General features: G+C 43.4%; 1 protein-coding gene across 3 annotated transcripts in view; it reads left to right on the forward strand.

Annotated features, from left to right (window-relative positions):
* Positions 1–10,551: 10,551 nt before the first annotated feature.
* Positions 10,552–20,081, forward strand: part of trmt1l (tRNA methyltransferase 1-like) — a 90,297-nt gene continuing 80,767 nt past the window's right edge. Inside the window, exons 1-3 of one of the 3 annotated variants that reach the window (XM_061683477.1) lie at positions 10,552–10,613; positions 17,590–17,652; positions 17,737–17,850. In XM_061683477.1, the coding sequence (XP_061539461.1) occupies positions 10,553–10,613; positions 17,590–17,652; positions 17,737–17,850 (238 nt within the window). In that variant the 5' untranslated portion in view covers position 10,552. The remainder of the gene's footprint in view (positions 10,614–17,589; positions 17,653–17,736; positions 17,851–20,081) is intronic. The other 2 variants (XM_061683478.1, XM_061683479.1) reach the window with 2 other exon arrangements.

A 20,081-nucleotide genomic window follows, 5' to 3' on the forward strand; every position in this document is an offset into this window, starting at 1 on the left:
TTGTGGTCGTGTCATCGGACTTTTACCCACATTCAGGCAGATTCTAAATTATTCCATTTCTTGACGCATTCAAACCATTCCAACGACAAAATATTGTTTTTATATTCCTCACATTACCCAAATTCCACTTTTTCACCCACATTTCCCATTTTGCCACTTTAAAATACTCACATTTTCCCCACATTCAGAGAAATTCTGCATTATTTCCGCCTGCTTCCGCATTTCTTGACCGATTCAAACCATTCTTAAACTGTTCAGCTCATTTCACTTCATTCCATATCATTTGATATCCATCCATCCATTCATTTTCTGTACCGCTTTATCCTCACAAGGGTCGCGGGCATGCTGGAGCACATCCCAGCTAACTTCGGGCGAGAGGCGGGGTCCACCCTGAACTGGTCGCCAGCCAATCGCAGGGCACATTCACACCTACGGGCAATTTAGAGTTGTCAATTAACCTAGCATGCATGTTTTTGGGGATGTGGGAGGAAACCGGAGTGCCCGGAGCAAACCCACGCAGGCACGGAGAGAACATGCAAACTCCACTCAGGCGAGGCCGGGGATTGAACCCCGGACCTCAGAACTGTGAGGCAGACGTTCTAACCAGTCGTCCACCGTGCCGCCGCCTCATTCAATATCATTCCACATTATTCCATCTCATTTCATAGAATTCAACATCATTCTAAATCATTCAATATGATTCAATACCATTCCACATCATTTCATTCGGCATTTCAGCATTCACACAATTTGTCCAGAAATTGCACAGTCTAGTTATTATTACGTGTGGTTTTATTTTTCTCATTGAAATATTACCCAATTTCCCACAATTCCACATTTGACACAAAATATTTTCCCATTCATTCCCGTTGAGACATTCAACAAATTCCATTCCACATTCAGCTTATTTAGATCTTCGTCAAGACACATTCCCACATTCCACATTTTCACCCATATTTCACATTTTCCCCACATAAAATACACACATTTTCCGACATTCCGCCATATTCTACATTCCCTCTTTCTTCAACATTTGTCGACTGATTCAAACCTTTCCAACAGCAAAATATTTTCCATACCCCCACATTCCCATATTACCCAAATTCCACATTTTCCCACATTTGAAAACCCACATTTTCCCCACATTCAGACATTATACATTATTCCTTCCTCCTTCATTTCTTTACCGATTCAAACCATTCTTCTTCTTTTCCTTTCGACTTGTCCCTTTAGGGGTCACCACAGCGCGTCATCCTTTTCCATGTAAGCCTCTCTCCTGCATCCTCCTCCTCTCGACCACCAACTGCCATCATGTCTTCCCTCACGACATCCGTCAAACTTCTCTTTGGTCTTCCTCTAGCTCTCTTGCCTGGCAGCTCCATCCTCATCATCACCCTTTTACCAATATACTCACCATCTCTCCTGGACATGTCCAAACCATCGAAGTCTGCTCTATCCAACTTTGTCTCCAAAACATCGAACCTCGGCTGTCCCTCTGAAGAGCTCATTTCTAATTTTATCCAACCTGGTCACTCCGAGAGCGAACCTCAACATCTTCATTTCCGCCACCTCCAGCTCTGCTTCCTGTTGTCTCTTCAGTGCCACACTCTCTAATCCGTACATCGTGGCTGGCCTCGCCACTGTTTTATAAAATTCATCCTATAAACTCTTCATCCTAGCAGAGACTCGCCTGTCACGTAACACACCTGACACCTTCCTCCACCTGTTCCAACCTGCTTGGACCCGTTTCTTCACTTCCTGACCACACTCACCATTGCTCTGGACGGGTGATCCCAAGTATTTAAAGTCCTCCACCCTTGCTATCTCTTCTCCCTCTTGCCTCACTCTTCCCCCACCACCCCTCTCATTCATGCACATATATTCTGTTTTACTTCGGCTAATCTTCATTCCTCTGCTTTCCAGTGCATGCCTCCATCTTTCTAACTGTTCCTCCACCTGCTCCCTGCTTTCACTGCAGATCACAATGTCATCTGCAAACGCCGTGGTCCACGGGGATTCCAGTCTAACCTCATCTGTCAGCCTGTCCATCACCACTGCAAAAAGGAAGGGGCTCCGGGCTGATCCCTGATCCAGTCCCACCTCCACCTTAAATTCATCTGTCACACCTACAGAACACCTCACCGCTGTTCTGCCGCCCTCGTACATGTCCTGTATTATTCTAACATACTTCTCTGCCACTCCAGACTTCCGCATGCAGTACCACAGTTCCTCTCTGGGTACTCTGTCATAGGCTTTCTCTCGATCTACAAAGACACAATGTAGCTCCTTCTGACCTTCTATGTACCATCAACATCCTCAAGGCAAATAATGCATCTGTAGTACACTTTCTAGGCATGAAACCACACTGTTGCTCGCAAATACTCACTTCTGTCCTGAGTCTAGCCTCCACTACTCTTTCCCATAACTTCATTGTGTGGCTCATCAACTTTATTCCTCTATAGTTGCCACAGCTCTGCACATCACCTTTGTTCTTAAAAATGGGCACCAGCACACTTTTCCTCCATTCCTCAGGCATCTTCTCACGCGCTCGAATTCTATTGAACAAGCAGGTCAAAAACTCCACAGCCACCTCTCCGAGATGCTTCCATACCTCCACAGTAATGTCATCAGGACCAACTGCCCTTCCATTTTTCATCCTCTTTAATGCCTTTCTAACTTCCCCCTTACTCATAATTGCCACTTCCTGGTCCACCACACTTGCCTCTTCTACTCTCCCTTCACTCTCATTTTCCTCATTCATCAACTCCTCGAAGTATTCTTTCCATCTAGCTAGCACACTGCTGGCACCAGTCAACATATTTCCATCTCTATCCTTAATCACCCTAACCTGCTGCACAGTAGCTGAATTTCCAACGGTGCCCTGCCCTGTAAAACCGGTGGTGTGGGCAATTGGAGCAGAATGATGGGTGGAGTATTAAGTCCATGGCAGTCCTTGCCATGTCTCAACAGGAGGGATGTGATAGTGTAACAACACTTTACAAATTCTCGAAAACATTTTGTCGATCATGTGTGACTTGTGCAAAACATAATTCACAAGGCAATATCAGGCCCAAGAGAGGCCAAAATCCACAAGCGCAGTGTTAGATATATTGTAGAAGTGTTTTTTTTTGTTTTTTTGTTTATGTGGTACATGGGACGTCCCACCCTAAATGATACAACGCATTTTTTAGATAGGAAATCACCTACCAACTGGACCAATATGACCAACCCAATAATAAAAAATTTGGAAGCATTAACTCGTACCAAAAGGAGTACAGTTGATGATCAGAACTGTGGGCATGACCTCCAAATGCGGCAAAACAGTTTAATATTTTGTGCCCCCCAAAATCAAGATACTTTAATCATAATTCCATATGCGGCTCTCACCGTTGATGCTCAAGAGAATGGGCAGAATTGGGGATTGGGGAAACAGGTTATGATTGGTCCAGTTGGTCACAAAAAATAGCAAAAGAATATAGAAAGAAGTTTAACATAAGCAAAACGGCCCACAGTTTAATATTGAAATACAAATCAAGTCACCCAGTGTGTTTGATGATGAGTTTGTGGGCATATTCTGGCGGAAAAGATCCCCACTTCCGAGTAGCATTGTGTTATGGCGACCGTGTTGAACCAGAAATGCCATTGAAAAACTTCAAAGAAAAGTGAACACATTTTAATGGTTAATAACATAACTACTGATGATTGGTTCCTTGTAGTCACAGGAGTTTCAGGACAAAATAACAATTGGTTACTATTGGTGGACCAAGCAGCAAATGTAGCGAGAAAAGATTGTGTGGTTTGCATGGGTCCCAGGCCTTTGTTGCGCATAGTTCCGGCACAATTAGCACAAGATTGTATGATTCCATTCATGAACGCTACTGTACCAAGTGAGAGGTGTAAATCATGGGATCCTACATATCCCGTAACAGAAGCAGATCAACACAAACCGATGTTTTCTATTTTAGTAGCACCAAATAATTTCACTTGTATAAACATGATTAGTAAAGGAAAAAAACCAAAAATAGGACCACTTAACGACACACAGTGTCAAGTAACCTTAAAAGTCGGACCAAAATTTATGCCAGTATCACGGAGCGGCAGCTGGTGGTGGTCCGGAGATGATAGACTGTTTGATAGATGACCTAAAGATAAATCTGGATTGTGCACTATTATCACTTTGATATTGCATGTGTCAGTATACCCTATGCCTGTTCAAGATTTAATGGAAAGGGCACCAATGTTTTTGTCCAATCTAGAACATAGACAAAAAATAGATTTATCCTGGCAGAGGCAAAATTATCCAACATAAAATAGACATCAACGCCATAGGTGTTCCTCGTGGGGTTCCTAATCAATACAAATTAGCTGACTAAGTTGTAGGAGGACTTCATATGCTGGTGGTGTACGATTAATACAAATGTTGATGGGATAAGCTATATCCACTTCAATGTACAGAGATTAGGAAATTGGACTCAGAGTGGGTTGGAAGCTGTGCACGAGCAGCTCAAAGCTACCTCTTCAAGGACGTTCCAAAACCGCATAGCTGTCGACACGCTCCTCGCAAGAGAGGGAGGTGTTTGCGGTATGTTTGGAGAACAAACAATACTGCTTCAGATGGCAGCTTGACCAGAGCCATCGATGGTCTACGGACCCTCAATCAACACTCCTTGTGGGACAGCTGGATGGACGTTTTTGGTAAATATAAAACCCTAATTTCACCAATATTGATATCAATTGCTGTTTTTGCAGCCATTCTGACATTTTGTGGATGTTGTTGTATCCCATGCATTCGGGCTTTAATCAGTAAATTAATCACCACAGCCATAACCCCCATGGAGCTGATGTATCCATTACTGTTTGATGATAAAGATAATGATGATGATGATGATTTTGCTTTAACTGATTTGTTTCCTAATTCAGATGATTACGATGTTTAAACTACAAAATTCATGTATGACAAATTTACTGAGTATAAATGTATTTGTTTCATAAAAATGATTCTACAGTTAAAAAATCGAAATGAAGTGACTGTAAGATGATATGAGAATTTGTGCAAATACATGATAAACAGGAGGGAAATGTTAGATATATTGCAGAAGTTATCATTTATTTGCTTAGCTTGCATTAGTATAATGGACAATGTTTAGAAAGAAAGATGTCTCGCCTTCAAGAAGATGACTCAGCAGGAATCATCTGAGAGAAGGACGTGGCCGGGACGTGGCAGGTGCCATGTTTTCACCTTGAAACCCTACCCTTAGTGTGTTGTGTCTTGTAAACTTAGAAACCTCCCTATTTTCAAATAAATGCAGGAGCGACGGGAGAGATTGTTTAGAGCGTGTTGAGAGGCTGTCATCTGAACAATCTCCCAGGAAAAAGAAACCGGCGTCTTCATTCCTTTTGTGTCTATTTTTTATAATGTTGGGCAAGATAAATCCAACACACAGTATCCTTTTTAAGCGGTGCACATGGATTTTATTGAATTGAATAAAGTAGGAGAATACAAATAGTGCCTAGTGCTGATTGAAGTGTTCTCAAAATGGGTTGAAATTGTTCCAGCAAAACACCCAGATAGTATTACTGTGGCAAAGGTATTGTGTAAATATATCGTGCCCCAGTATGGCATACCACAAATCATTTCGAGTGACAACGGAAGTCATTTTGTAATTAATATTGTTGAGAAAACGGGAAAAAAAATTTAGACATCCAGTTAAAGCACCATTGTTCATATCATCCACAAAGAGTGGATGATATGAACAAGAGTGGACTCCAAGGCGGGCTTGAGCAGGCTGACGTGAAAAGCAGTGTGGACCCGCATCGACCTTGGGAGCCTAAGCTTCACGGTGACAGGGTGGATGATTTTTGTGATGGGGAAGGTCGCAACGAACCTGGAAGCGAGCTTCCGGGACTCCACCCGGAGCCGAATATGCTTGGTGGAGAGCCAAACTCACTGACCCACTTTGTAGTTCGGGGTCGGTGTCCTCCTACGGTCAGCTGCGGTCTTGTAGGACCATCCCTGGCGCAGCAGCATCTGGCGGGCTCGCTCCCTCCTGCAGCGTCTCACCAAGGTCAATGCCGCTGGAACTGTGGACTCTGGGGCTATGGCAGGAAATAGAGATGGTTGGTAACCATGCACAACGTGAAAAGGCGATAGATGGATGCAGAGGGGAGGGAATTGTGAGAGAATTTGACCCAAAACAGTTTCTGAGACCAGGATCATGGCTCATGTGAAGCGAGACATCGGACCCCAGTCTCCAGGTCCTGGTTCAGCTTCTCGGTTTGTCCGTTGGTTTCAGGGTGAAACCCAGATGACAGACTGACGGTAGCACCTATGAAATTGCAAAACTCCTTCCAAAATTGCGAAATGAATTGGGGACCCCTATCGGATACCACATTCTTGGGGAAACCATGAAACTTGAATACCTGGTGTATCATTAACTCGGCAGTGTCTTTAGCTGAGGGGAGTATCGGGAGTGCAATGAAGTGTGCCATCTTAGAGAACCTGTCCACAACTGTGAGAATGGTGATATTTCCCTTCGAGGCCGGTAATCCTGTCACAAAGTCTACGGAAATGTCTGACCAAGGACATTGTGGTATTGGCAGGGGTCGCAACTCCCCAGAAGGACGTTTACGAGAGGACTTGTTACCAGCACATACCTGGCAAACATTGACATAATTGGTAGCATCCTAACATAGGGCCACCAAAAGTGCTGTTCGACCACAAATTGAGTCTTGGCAATGCCTGGGTGACATCCAGTCCGGTTAGTGTGAGCCCAGTGGATGACTCTTCCCCTTAAGGTAAATTGAATGTCGTGAAAAACAGAGCCCATCTAGCCTGCCTCACATTTAATCTCTTAGCAGTTTTAAGATATTCCAGGTTCTTGTGATCTGTCCGTACTAAAAACGGAGTATGTGCCCCCTCTAGCCAGTGCCTCCACTCCACCAAAGCCACCTTGACTGCCAGCAGTTCACGGTCACCAATGTCATAATTTCTCTCAGCTGTGGTCAGTTTTTTGGAGAGATAAGCACAAGGATGTAACTTACCATCCTTGAAACATTTCTGGGAGAGCACTGCTCCTATACCGGCATCAGACGCATCAACTCCTACCACAAACTGCTGTTTGAGATCTGACAAAGTGAGGATGGGAGCGGAGGTAAAGCTCGATTTAATTTTCTGAAAACCTGCCTGACAAAGTGGGTTTCATATGAAAGGTCTGTGTGGCGAGGTAAGATCATACAAAGGCGAGGCTATAGAACTGAAATTTCTAATGAACTTTTTTGTAGAAATTAGCGAACCCTAAGAAGCTTTGCACGTCTTTGCGTGACGTGGGAGTGGGCCAATCAACTTTGCAAGGGTCCATTTTGATTTCACCTGGAGCTAGCACGAACCCCAGAAAAGAAACGGGCGCCAACAGCCGCCTCACAGTGATGACAGGGCCCCCATCCACGAACCGGGGGGAGGAGGGGGCCTGGAAGGCGGGACCAGAGGGGACTCCCGAGCGGGCTTGAGCAGGCTGACGTGAAAAGCAGGGTGGACCCGCATCGACCTTGGGAGCCTAAGCTTCACGGTGACAGGGTTGATGATCTTTGTGATGGGGAAGGGTCCATGTTATGGCCAGTTCGATCTGTCATGAACGGAATAGAGGATAGGACCCAAAAATGCACGACTCCAAAACAAATGGACAGGTTAAATGCAAGGGGTAATTAGGGTGAACGAGGCACAGGTGGTTAAGATGCTCTCAGTAGCTGGTGTGTACGAGACAGGGAAAAAACAACAACTGGAACACACACCCATAACATTGCATCCTTCTTACAAATTGAACTTCACGTGCAATGTTCTTTTCCGCTTCCTTGACATTTCCCAAGTCGAATCCCAGCTATTGGGCTCCCAGCAAATGTGATATAAGGTTAAACAGCAAATGTCCGCCGATTCAACCTAAACTGCCCATCCGCCAACAGCGCCAGCATCCACTTCGCACAGACACTGTTGACGGTATTTGTCCAGTATTTGAGTCATGACCCAACGATGGGCTGATCGTGTCATGTAAAAATTTTGACCTCAAGGTCAACTGACTGAGTTTGTGGTTGGCAAGTGAAAGATATAATGCCTGTATATTGAAATAAATAAGGAAGGTTGTGTGAGATCTAGACAGGCGTGGGCTGGGAGAAGGAACAGAAAAGATTGACTTTATATTTGCAAGTCAAAGTCATTTGTCTGGGCTTACAATATTTCTGAAAGTTGTAACATCTGTTTACCTTACAAGGAGTGGAATTTTCTGGCACCTTCCACCCTACCCCCTACTCAGAGTTTAAGATAGATAGCACCCCTCTGTTTCGGGAGACAATGTCTGGAGTCGTTTGTTTTTGTTTTCCTCTCTTTTTGTTTTGTTGGTTTTGTCTTGTTTTGTGCTCTGGAGTACAAAGCCATCCATCCATCCATCCATTTTCTTCCGCTTAGTCGAGGTCGGGTCGCGGGGGCAGTAGCTTTCGCAGGGACGTCCAGAATTCCCTCGCCCCAGCCACTTCATCCAGCTCTTCCGGGGGGATCCCGAGGCGCTCCGAGGCCAGCTGGGAGACATAGTCTCTCCAACGTGTCCTGGGTCGTCCCCAGGGTCTCCTCCCGGTGGGACGTGCCCGGAACACCTCACCAGGGAGGCGTCCAGGAGGCATCCGAATTAGATGCCTGAGCCACCTCATCTGGCTCCTCTCAAAGTGGAGCAGCACCGTCTCTGCTCTAAGCTCCTCCCGGATGTCCGAGCTTCTCACCCTATCTCTAAGGGGGAGCCCGGACACCCTGCGCCGGAAACTCATTTCGGCCGCTTGTATCTGGATCTTGTTCTTTTGGTCACAACCCACAGCTCGTGACCATAGGTGAGGGTAGGAACGTAGATCGACCGGTAAATTGAGAGCTTCGCTTTTTGGCTGAGCTCCTTGTTTACCACAACAGACCGATACAAAGTCCGCATCACTGCAGACGGTGCACCGATCCGCCTTCCGATCTCCCGTTTCATTCTTCCCTCACTGATGAACAAGACCCCAACATACTTCAACTCCTCCACTTGGGGCAGGATCTCATCCCCGACCGAGAGAGGGCACACCACCCTTTTCCGACTGAGGACCATGGTTTCAGATTTCCCGATGGACCCTCCTCTCCAGCACCCCCTTAATAGACCATACCAGGGAGGCTGAATAGTGTGATCCCCCTGTAGCTGGAACACACCCTCCAGTCCCACCACCCCAATCTGCCAATCCAGAGGCACTGTCCCCGATGTCCACCGAGGAGCATTTTAACCAACTCGGTGACCTCAACCCCAAAGACAGAAGAGCCCGTCTCAGAGACCCCAGACTCTGCTTCCTCATGGGAGGGCGTGTCGGTGGAATTGAGGAGGTCTTCGTTGAGGTCAGCAGCGCCCCATCCCCACTATACACAGTGTTGGTGGTGCTCTGTTTCCCCCTCCCGAGACCCTGGATGGTGGACCAGTATTTCCTCGAAGCCATCCTGAAGTCTTTCTCCATGGCCTCACCGAACTCCTCCCATGCCCGAGTTGTTGCTTCAATGACCACCAAAGCTGCATTCCGCTTGGCCAGCCGGTACCCATCAGCTGCCCCGGGAGTGCCAGAGGCCAAAAAGGCCCGATAGGACTCCTTCTGCAGCATGACGGCGTCCCTCACTGCTGGTGTCCACCGATGGGTTCGGGGATTGCCGCCACGAAAGGCACTGACCACCTTACGGCCACAGCTTCGGTCGGCCGGCTCAGCAATGGAGGTGCGGAACATGGTCCACTCGGACTCAATGTCCCCCGCCTCCCCCGGAATATGAGCAAAGTTCTGTCGGAGGTGGGAGTTAAAACTCCTTCTGACAGGCGATTCTGCCAGACGTTCCCAGCAGACCCTCACAATACGTTTAGGCCTGCCACGTCGGACCGGCATCAATCAATATGGGGTGTGTGTACTTTAATGAGGGGAAAAAAAAAAGAACTTAAATGATTTTAGCAAAGAGCTGCAATATAGCAAAGAGTGAAAATTTTAAGGGTGTCTGCATACTTTCCGTACCCTACACCCTGAACTGGTCGCCAGTCAGTCGCAGACCCCCAAACTTCAGACGGAAAATCTAATGATGATACAGATGCTATGTTTTATTGCAGGTCCTGGATTAGTAACTATGCATATCGGACCGTGTCATCAGCATCCCTTGGCCAGAAAAATGCCGCAGCAGATTTTATCCAACGCGGAGGAAATTCTATATAAAATAGTAGGGTCAAAATGTCACAAAACATAGATGCACATGTCCTGCCATCTTATAGAAGAGCATTTATTTGTTCTGTCTGTCACTATGCCTCACCGGCAGAAATAGAGGAACAAAGACACATTATTTCTTGTCAATGAATATATATATTTTCAAGCAGTTAAGTAAAATGTGATAATTTCCCACGGCACACCGGAAGATCGCTCACAGGGTTGAGAAGGTCGCCGCCGCCTTCAACATGGCGGCCACGCAGGCACGTCGGTTAAGCAGGCTGCTTACACGCCGTAGCCCTTTCTACGTCACGTAGCAATGGCGGAGATCGCTGAGGCGGACGCAGCTCAGTTGCACGAAGAGGTCGTCGAAAGTAAACGTAAGTTAAATATATCCGTTTGTACTTTTTTTTATTTTATTTTTTTAACGTGGAAGCTGGAAGTATGTTTGCTTCTTGGCTTTGTGCTCTCTATTCCCGAAATTATCTGAAACATATCTTATCAGTAAAGTTAATGAGGGCCTCACCGCGGAGCTCCATCATAGGACCTAAATATTATACGACGGCAGAAGCCAAAAGAGGAAAACTAGCATAATCTAGCCATTTTGTCGACGATTTATGTGCCGGTATTTGACTTCATTTGTGTAGGAATTTTTTTTTGGTCGCGCTAACACGATTTTGACTCTGTTATATGACACGACTTTATTCGGGAGCTGCTCAACAGAAGCGCACACAGATATGTAGAGGGAGATAACGACATGCCGGCGGCGACGCTACGCTAGTAAGCTAGGGAGGTCAAAGTCGTCAGCGCATTCCATGTGTGCGGACGGCAAGACAGCCAAAAGGTCACGTATGCCGCTATTGATTGGTTTTATTTGGTGATAGCGCAGAAAGGAGCACGTGAGCACTTCCCGACAAACAGTCAATTATCATCACCGAGGGTAAAAACACAATAAAGAGTCGCTCGTCGGAAGTTGCGCCGACACGCATATTCAGCAGCCGCCACGCATATTCAGCAGCCGCCACATTAGGAATAGAGACTGGGACCTTTTGTAAAAAAGTAATAAAAAGGGCTAAACAGTCAGGATGGTACGGAAGCGTATTGCAGTCACTTGGATTAAAAAAAAAAAAACTCCTGTTGTTATGAGTAATTTTTTTGAGGCCTTTGTTTTTTGGAATTTTTTTTCTGTCTTTCTGACAATTTTATTTCCCACCTGTATTTCGGACAAATTTTCCCACCTGTTTTTCTTACTAATTTGTTTGTCTGACTATTTTTTTCTGTTTTTCTGACTAATTTCTTTCTTTTTTTCTGACTATTTTTCACACCTGTTTTTCTGACTATTTTTCACACCTGTTTTTCTGACTATTTTTTACACCTGTTTTTCTGACTATTTTTTTTCTTTTTTTCTGACTTTTTTTCCCCACCTGTTTTTCTGACTATTTTTTTTCTGTTTTTCTGACTTTTTGTCTGACATTTTTTTCCCCACCTGTTTTTCTGACAATTTTTTTCTGTTTTTCTGACTAATTATTTTCGGTTTGTCTGAATATCTTTTTCCCCACCTGTTTTTCTGACTAATTGTTTTTATTTTTTTTCTGACTCTTTTTTTCTGTTTTTCTGACTATTTTTTTTTCTTTTTTTCTGACTATTTCTTTCCACCTGTTTTTCTGACTAATTTTTTTCTTTTTTTTCCTGAATATTTTTTTCTGACATTTTTTCCCCCACCTGTTTTTCTGACAATTTTTTTTTCTGACAATGTTTTTTCTGAGTTAGTCGGGACACATCGAACTTTGCGGACTCCGTAGTAAGCAACATGACCGGCTTATTTACTTTGATCAAGTTTTATTTCCATATGGGGTTAAGACACTGGGAGATACTCCTGTCTTTGAGTCACATAGATGGTATTGTTATTAGTTTGTCAACATTACGCAGGCACCTGCAGACTTTGCGTTTGTTCAGGAGGAAAGCCCATTCCATTTTTTTCCAAATTAAAAAAAAAATTAGTCAGAAAAGTATTTGTCAGAAAAACAGGAGTTTTTCAAATGTTTTAATCCAAGTGAATGCAATACGCTTCCGTAGGATGGCACCCAAGATATACAGGAAACTGGTAAAGATAGTGTTAAGAAACACTTTTCATAGATGGACAGAAAGGGCTGTGCGCTGTGCAACCGTCATAGACTGTGCGTCGCACAATGCAACAAAGGTAGGCACTGTCTCCTCCTCTTGTTATCGTTTCTGTTTGTGCTCTATATTACTGACAAAAATGAGAACGCTTGCTGCTGATAGTGTGAGTGTGGCAATGAAAAATGATCAAAAGAAATGTACAGCAAATTGGCCAACTTTTAAATGACAATGGCACGTCCCACTTTATTTTTTTATTTTCTGTACAGGAAAAAGAGGTTTCCTTCGTACAGCGGCTGAAATAAGTATTTATCATGTCACCATTTTTCTCAATAAATATATTTCCAAAGGTGCTATTGACATGAAAGTTTCACTAGATTTTGGGAACAACCCAATTAAGCCATACATAGAAAGTCGAACAAATAAGCTCAGTAATTAAGTTGTGTAATAATGTGAAATGACACAGCGAAGAAGTATTGAACACGCCAACTGGTATTTATTTAATACTTTGTACAAAAGCCTTTGTTTGCAATGACAGCTTCAAGACGCTTCCTGTATGGAGAAACTAGTGGCATGAATTGCTCTGGTGCGGTTTTGGCCCATTCCTCCACACAAGCAGTCTTCAAATCTTGAAGGTTCAGTGGGTGTCTTTTATGGACCTTGAGTTTCATTTCTTTCCATATATTTTTGATTTTATTCAAGTCAGGTGATTGGCTGGGCCATTATGAGCAGCTTTATTTTTTTTCTTTGAAACCAATTAAGAGTTTCCTCGGCAGAATGTTTTGGATCATTATCCTGATGAAATGTCCACCCTCGTTTGATTTTCATCATCCTCGTAGATGGCACCAGATTTTTGTCAAGGAATGTCTCTGTACATTTGCCCATTTTCTTCCTTCAATATTGTGAAGTTTACCAGTACCATTTGCTGAAAAGCAGCCCCACACCATCATGTTCCCACCTCCGAACTTCACTGTTGGTGTGGTGTTTTCAGGGTGATGTGCCGTGCCATTTCTCGTCCAAACGTGGTGCGCATTATGGCATCCAAAGAGTTCAAGTTTGCTCTCATCAGACCAGAATATATTCTCCCAGTATTTAAGTGACTTGTCTTAATGTTATTTAGAAAACTTTAAACAAGCTTTGACATGCTTTTTTTTCCACTAAGGTCAAGGTGCTTTTATTGTAAATTCTTCAATATGCAAAACACATACAGAGGATTGAAATTCCGGTACTCAAGGGGCCTGCGGTGCTACAAAAGACAGTATAAATAGCTAAAGCTAGTCTTGCGTTGTAAGCGTGCATACAGGCCGTGGTGCATTACTCACGGTTTTCCTTGTGACAACAGTACCTGCTAATTCCAGGTCTTTTTGAAACTCTCCACAGATGATGCTTGGCTCTTGGACAACTCTACTGATTGTTCTTTGCCATCCTCTGTCAGAAATCTTGCGAGGAGGACCTGATGAATGCAAATTTATGGTGTTATGATTAGCTTTCCACTCACTGGAACATTCAGAAGCTTACATATGCGGCTGTAACCAGTGCCATCGTTCTGTTTTGCCACATTTACTTTGCGATGGTCTTGAGACAGCTCTCTGCTCTTACCCATCATGAGATGTGTCTTGACTCACACCTTGGCAATGAGACCTTTTTGTAGGCCATCAATTAGGACTGAGCCAGCTGATATTCATTTGCACTGACAAGGGGCTGGATCGCTATTTGCTTCTTGATGTTGTCTTGGCTTTCCATACCTTTTTGCACCTCCCTTTCTTCATGTGTTCAATACTTTTTCCCGTGTCATTTCACATTATTACACACAACTTAACTCATTTACTGCCAGCCGTTTCCTGAACAGGGACCACCCTAGACTGCCAGGCATTTTCGAGCAATTTCACAGATTTTTCAAGCCCCACAGAATATTATGTACCATGACGATGTATACGCCGAACCCACCAAATGAAAGATCAGACTCTCTTCTCTCATCAGAAAAAAAAGTTTGTCTCTAGCTTAAACTGTTCTTGAGTAATCAGCAGTCATATAGATATAGGCTACTTTCAGCCAAATCTGTTTCTGGAAGAAAAAAAAACTGAAAGAAACGCCTTTTTGTGAAAGCAGACCCATCATGCAGAACAATGACTTTGACAACAATCTTTAGTGAAAATCTCTAACTTCTGAACATAAAACAACACTGAGAAAGTCAAAATAATTTATTGACAAGTATAACTATGTACAGAATTTATATTAGACAAAAATGCATGAACAAATGGGCCTCCCACAGTTTCCTCCAAGTTCTCGTCCTCTACTGTTTGCTCAATAGTCCAGGTTTGTATTACCTTGCGCATAAAATCTAGCAAAGTTTTGTCCACTAGATTTTCAAAGCCACCCCAACATAATCCCATTGGTATCGCAAGAGAAGTCCAGATCTGTGTGACAGACCACCAAGGACTCCACTAAAAGAGGTTTGATGAAGATCTGATATTGTATTTCAAAATAAAAGTCTCAGAAAACTAATAAACTACATTTTTGTAATGCATCTCAAGATTCAAATGAACCTTGCTGGTTGCATTCCTTAACCGAAAAGCATTGACGTCCGCATTATTGGGAAGCTTTTATTTTGAAGGTGGCTTTCGCCGCGTGTTGGCGACTTATTACCGTAATGCCTCGTATGAACAAAATTAGGGGCGGCTGGCTTGATTGCTACTTTACGAGTGGAGGCTGGCTTGACCGCAGTCATTTTCAGGGGTCCTGAGCCGAACCGATGTTGTTTTGCACAATGCACATACCGGGGCGATATACCTATAAATGTACGACTTTTAAATGCGCCTTATGGTCGTGAAGATACGGCACTTTTCTTCGTCGCAGTGGTAAAAGACTGCAAGATGGACAAAATGGAAAATTCTAATCAGTGCTGGCAACAGGTGTTACAGTGTAATGTGAACTCGTGGGACTAAATAATTTTTTTATGTAACAAGGATTGAAGGAGCGTGTCCAGCTAAATGTAGCTAACGCTCGCTGCAAACGAGTTACCTTTGTCTTCGCCTTTGCCGGACTCCGTCGATCTTCATCGGCGGAAGTTTTGGGATGAAGCTCGGATGGCTATCCAATCGGGAGTTCACTATCTGACGATTCCGGATCCCATTTATTCAAATCCTGGCCAGCAGGCGGCTGAGAGGCCGGCATTTTGCGCGATCGCTTTGCAACAAAGCTAGCGGCTCGGAGCGTCATCCTTTATTCCCCGCACGAGCTAAGGCGTCATTCATGTCGATCGAAGGAATATTTTTCTTTCTTAATAAAGCTATTATTATTATTATTGTTTTTTTCCATTTTGTCGTCTCTCTTTTCCGCCATGATGTTTGTGTCCTCTCATTGCCTGTCGCGGCCCGCCTCCTCCTTCCTCCTCTTCCTCAATCTGAGGAACGGACGTTCACCTCAAGGCTTTGTTGCCCTCTACAGGGTGCCAATCCTCATTGGAGTTATCCAGAGGCTTGACGATCACACACAAACTGCACAAGACCCTCCCCCACCCATCCCTGGTAAAAAAAAAAAAAAAAGTCAAGCGCGTGTACCACGACACTGACTGAAATGACCGCCAGTTTCATTTTCTCGAGTAAAAAAATTCATAAAATAAACTTATTGAAACATGTACTATTTAAGATTCCATACCTCATTTAACCTGCTCAACTGTGGAATGTTCCAAACAGGATTTTTTTTTTTTACCACCCTCATTTTTCCCAGTCTTTTGTTGCCCTTGTCCCAGCTTGTTTGGAACGTGTGATGGGCATCAAGTACAAAATGAGAGAATATTTGCAAAAAGAAATGACATTCATTAGTTTGAACATGAAATATATTGTCTTTGTAGTGTATTCAATAGTACATAGGTTGAAAAGTGTTTGCAATCATTGTATTCTGTTTTTGTTTTCCACAAAGTTGGGGTTTGTAGGTTAAAAGTGAAAGAGTGAGGCAGTCGGGTATTTGACACGTCATTGGGAAAGTCTGAGGTTAAAGGTCGGTGAGATTCTGGCTGCAAGAGAAGGAGACCTAACGGGCCAATCTCAATGCTACCCCTTTTCGCCCTTCCACTTCATCTTACTTCTTCCCCTTAGCCCTTCGTTTGAGTGCCAGTGCCATTTCTCCTCCAAACGTGGTGCGCATTATGGCATCCAAAGAGTTCAATTTTGCTCTCATCAGACCAGACTATATTCTCCCAGTATCTCCTTTGTTGGAAGGGCTAAGGGGATGGGGGCACATCATCACCCCCTGCTCGCTGTGTCGTAGGCAGACGGGACAATGGTTTACGTTCGCAAGATGCTGTTTTGTGTCAAATTAATGTCTATTATTTTGATTGCTTTTTTAAATCTAAATGTCTGTTTGTGCCGACGTGACAGGGTGCATACATTTCTATATTTTGTCTTAATCTACTCTTAAAAACACCTTTTCATTGAAGGAACATTTTGACAGACTTTATTGGCCTAACATCAGCCAATAAATAACACCAACAACAACCATCACAAAACCCACACTCAAACATTTGTAAACACACACAAAAAAGAAACAATCTCAAACAGAATAGAATAGAAAAGGACTTTGTCACTGTCACTGGAATATCCGTTGTCATTCTGGCACTGGGCTTGTCGTTCTGGAGTGTTGTGCGCCGTTGTAGAAGACTGTTGCCTTGGCGTCCCTGTGGAGGAAAAGGCGTTCGGTCACTTATTATGTTTACCTTGTGTGTTTAGTCAGCCGAATGTCAGAGGTAGTATATTCATGGGAAATCACAGCTAACGGCATCACGTCGATGAAATACTGCATTACTTGAGGGATGAGTCTACAGCTTAACTGTACGGAAAGCGAACGTCACGGTCTATTCGGAAGCGTCGTTGTTTAGCAGTGCTGCGTAGCTTCTGAATGTGACTTAGCTGTCTAACAATTGAAGGATTAGAAAGCATTTAGCGTTATTTGATGCTCAGAAGTTTGAAGTAAATGACAAAAATAAAAGAGTTGCAACGTGCCGAATCGAACAGAAACGGTTGAACTAAACGGTTTGGATGGTTTTCAGAAACCATTCCACCCTTAGTGTATACAAGTATATATCACGTTGCCTTCCATAGACACTGTTCACAAACTTCTGTTCCTCGCTCCAAGTGCTTTGTAATGTACCATGCAATGATGCGGATTCCTGTCCAATTTTAACCAGCTGTGTAATTGTATCAACGTTAAATACCAAATACCTTTCTTTGCTGTCCACAGACCGACACATCTCTATACAAACTAAACTTGAGGGTCTTGAGATGCTGATCGACCTCAATGGTGGTGAGTTTAAGCTGATTCAAATTGCAACGGACAACAAATTGAGAATGAGAAAAACAGGAGCTAGTTTTGTTTTTCATCCATCAGCCGGGCGTAAGTCTTGTCCTCTGTGTCCCGAAGAGAAGTTCAAAGCATGTTATAGCCGCAAGCTCCGCAGACATCTCCAAAACCTCCACTGGAAGGTGTATGTGGAGTTTGACGGTAAGGAATTAAAGCCCAGATCTAACTCAGTAGAGGGCCATTTGTCCGAGGCATGGGCCAGTATCGGATTCTGACTGTATGATAACCTTGAGCAAAAGTATCGAATTGAAGTTTTGCAATTCCAGCTCTAAAACGTATTTTGAAATGCTTGTCTATATAACTTATTTCCACGGAACCCTCGTATTTTTAACAGCAAGGGGTTTTTGGCCCATACTATATGCTCGATTTTGTTCAAAAAATAAAAAAATAATGGTTGGTACATACTTTCTCTCTCTCTCTCTCTCTCTCAATTCCAGCTCTTCCATTAGCGGTACATGTTCGAAGCAGCGTCCTATTGTAATCGTAGGAATGATTCTTTTTCTTTATTATTATGATTATTAATATTAATACACTCCCTCAACGATCACATTTTTGACGGCCTAAACATACCCTCATTCGAACCAAACTTCGCACGCACATCGGACCTGGCAAAATTGTTTATATTTGAAAGTTGCTTTAAGTGACGAATAAAAAAAATGGCTCTTTAGCGCCCCATACAAATCTAAAAAAACAATGGCCCCCGCACGACGTGTCGCCTATGGCTACAAAACTTGGGAGGAAAGTGTAGCACCTCAAGACGTACAGAAGCCATATCCTAAAAAGCACAGGAAGTGAGCTTTAATTCTTTGAAAAGACAATTTAGTCCCCCCTTTTTTTTTTTTTTTTTTTTGGACAATTTTTCTACATTCAGAGGGGGGTCATACTTTTCACCAACTTGTCCGACAGCTTGCATCCGATTGACTTCAAACTTGGAGTGTAGCATCTCCAGACCTGGGACATGAAAGGTTGTTAAAAGCTTGCCCTTTCTACATATTATATGATGGGGGTGGGGTGTCAAATTTTGCACATCAAATGTCCTTCCTTCCTTTGCGCTCCACATCCTGTCTTGCCCTGCCCTTTTTTGTCCTCTCTCACTTGTCAGAATTGTCAGGTCAGAGTTTGAAAGTAAATAAAAAAATGGCGGACATCCTTTAGGCTTTAGAGCAGGGGTGTCAAACTCATTTTTGTCGCGGGCCGCATTGTGGATACGATTTTCCACAGAGGACCATTATGATTGTAAAACCATATCAATGTTTAATCGCCTCATCATATTAATACACGTACACGACAAATTGATGGATAACTAGTTTTGAAATAGGAAGTCAAGGATAATGGGTTGTTCAACTATTGTTCAAGTTGATAGGGTTTGGAGGCAAAACATGCGTACAATAGTTCATTACTATTTGTTACATATGAATATTTGGAACAGATTTTAGCAAGAATCATGGAAGTTGACACACATGATTTGCTTTTGCGGGACTTTTTTGTAGGTCTCGGGCTGTTTCATATGCCTCCCGATTTCGATAGACCTAGGTGAAATGTGCAGTAAGGGCTGCTGCTTGGAAAATTTGTAGGGTGCACTACTGAGCCATTTGCTGCTTAAATTGCACAAAAGTGTTTAAATATTGAATGTTAGCAGGGCTTGATGTGTGTTGAAAGTTTCATGAGTTTGCATGCATGATGAGACCCTCAACAGCGTTGGTTTCTTCGCGAACAGCGTGGCGAACACCATGTCGCAACAGCGTTACACGGAATGGAAAGCTTATAACAACTCTTTATTTGTGAGGGCCTCCCCTGTGGGACACCTGATGACGACATGCAGCGACTAACCAATAGGACAACATGAGAGAGGATGGAAAAGGGCAGGACAGAATGTGGGAAATGAGCAAACATGAGTGGTGTTGTGGGATGCTTTTATAGTTTCTAAACACAGATATCAACACCACAATCTGTGAGTTGATATCTTAATATAACCTTTGTTATTGTTTGTTGTCCCAGCATAAGTAATTCAAACCTGTAGTTTGCTTTTGCTCTCGTACAGTGCAGACACTTTTTTGCTTGCTTCTGTTTACATTTTTTTTTTTTTTTTTTTTGCTGATGAGCTTGTTTTTCTTAATTTAAAAAAGAATAAAAAATTGAAGCAGCAACTCCTGGATATTTTTAAACCTGTGGGACTGTACTTTTTTTCGTTGATACAGTCCGTTGTTGCTATATTCCAATATTTTCTGATACCCTCTCACCATTACGTGAGCGTGGCCTGCTAATTAGCACAAGCCTGCTATTAGCAACAAGACCAGCAATCAAAATGCCTCCCTTTTCCACTGAGGACTATCACGGACTGCTGCAGAGGATGTCAACCCTGGAAACGAAAA

The sequence above is a fragment of the Phycodurus eques genome, chromosome 8 (assembly GCF_024500275.1).
Source record: "Phycodurus eques isolate BA_2022a chromosome 8, UOR_Pequ_1.1, whole genome shotgun sequence".
Classification (NCBI taxonomy): domain Eukaryota; kingdom Metazoa; phylum Chordata; class Actinopteri; order Syngnathiformes; family Syngnathidae; genus Phycodurus; species Phycodurus eques.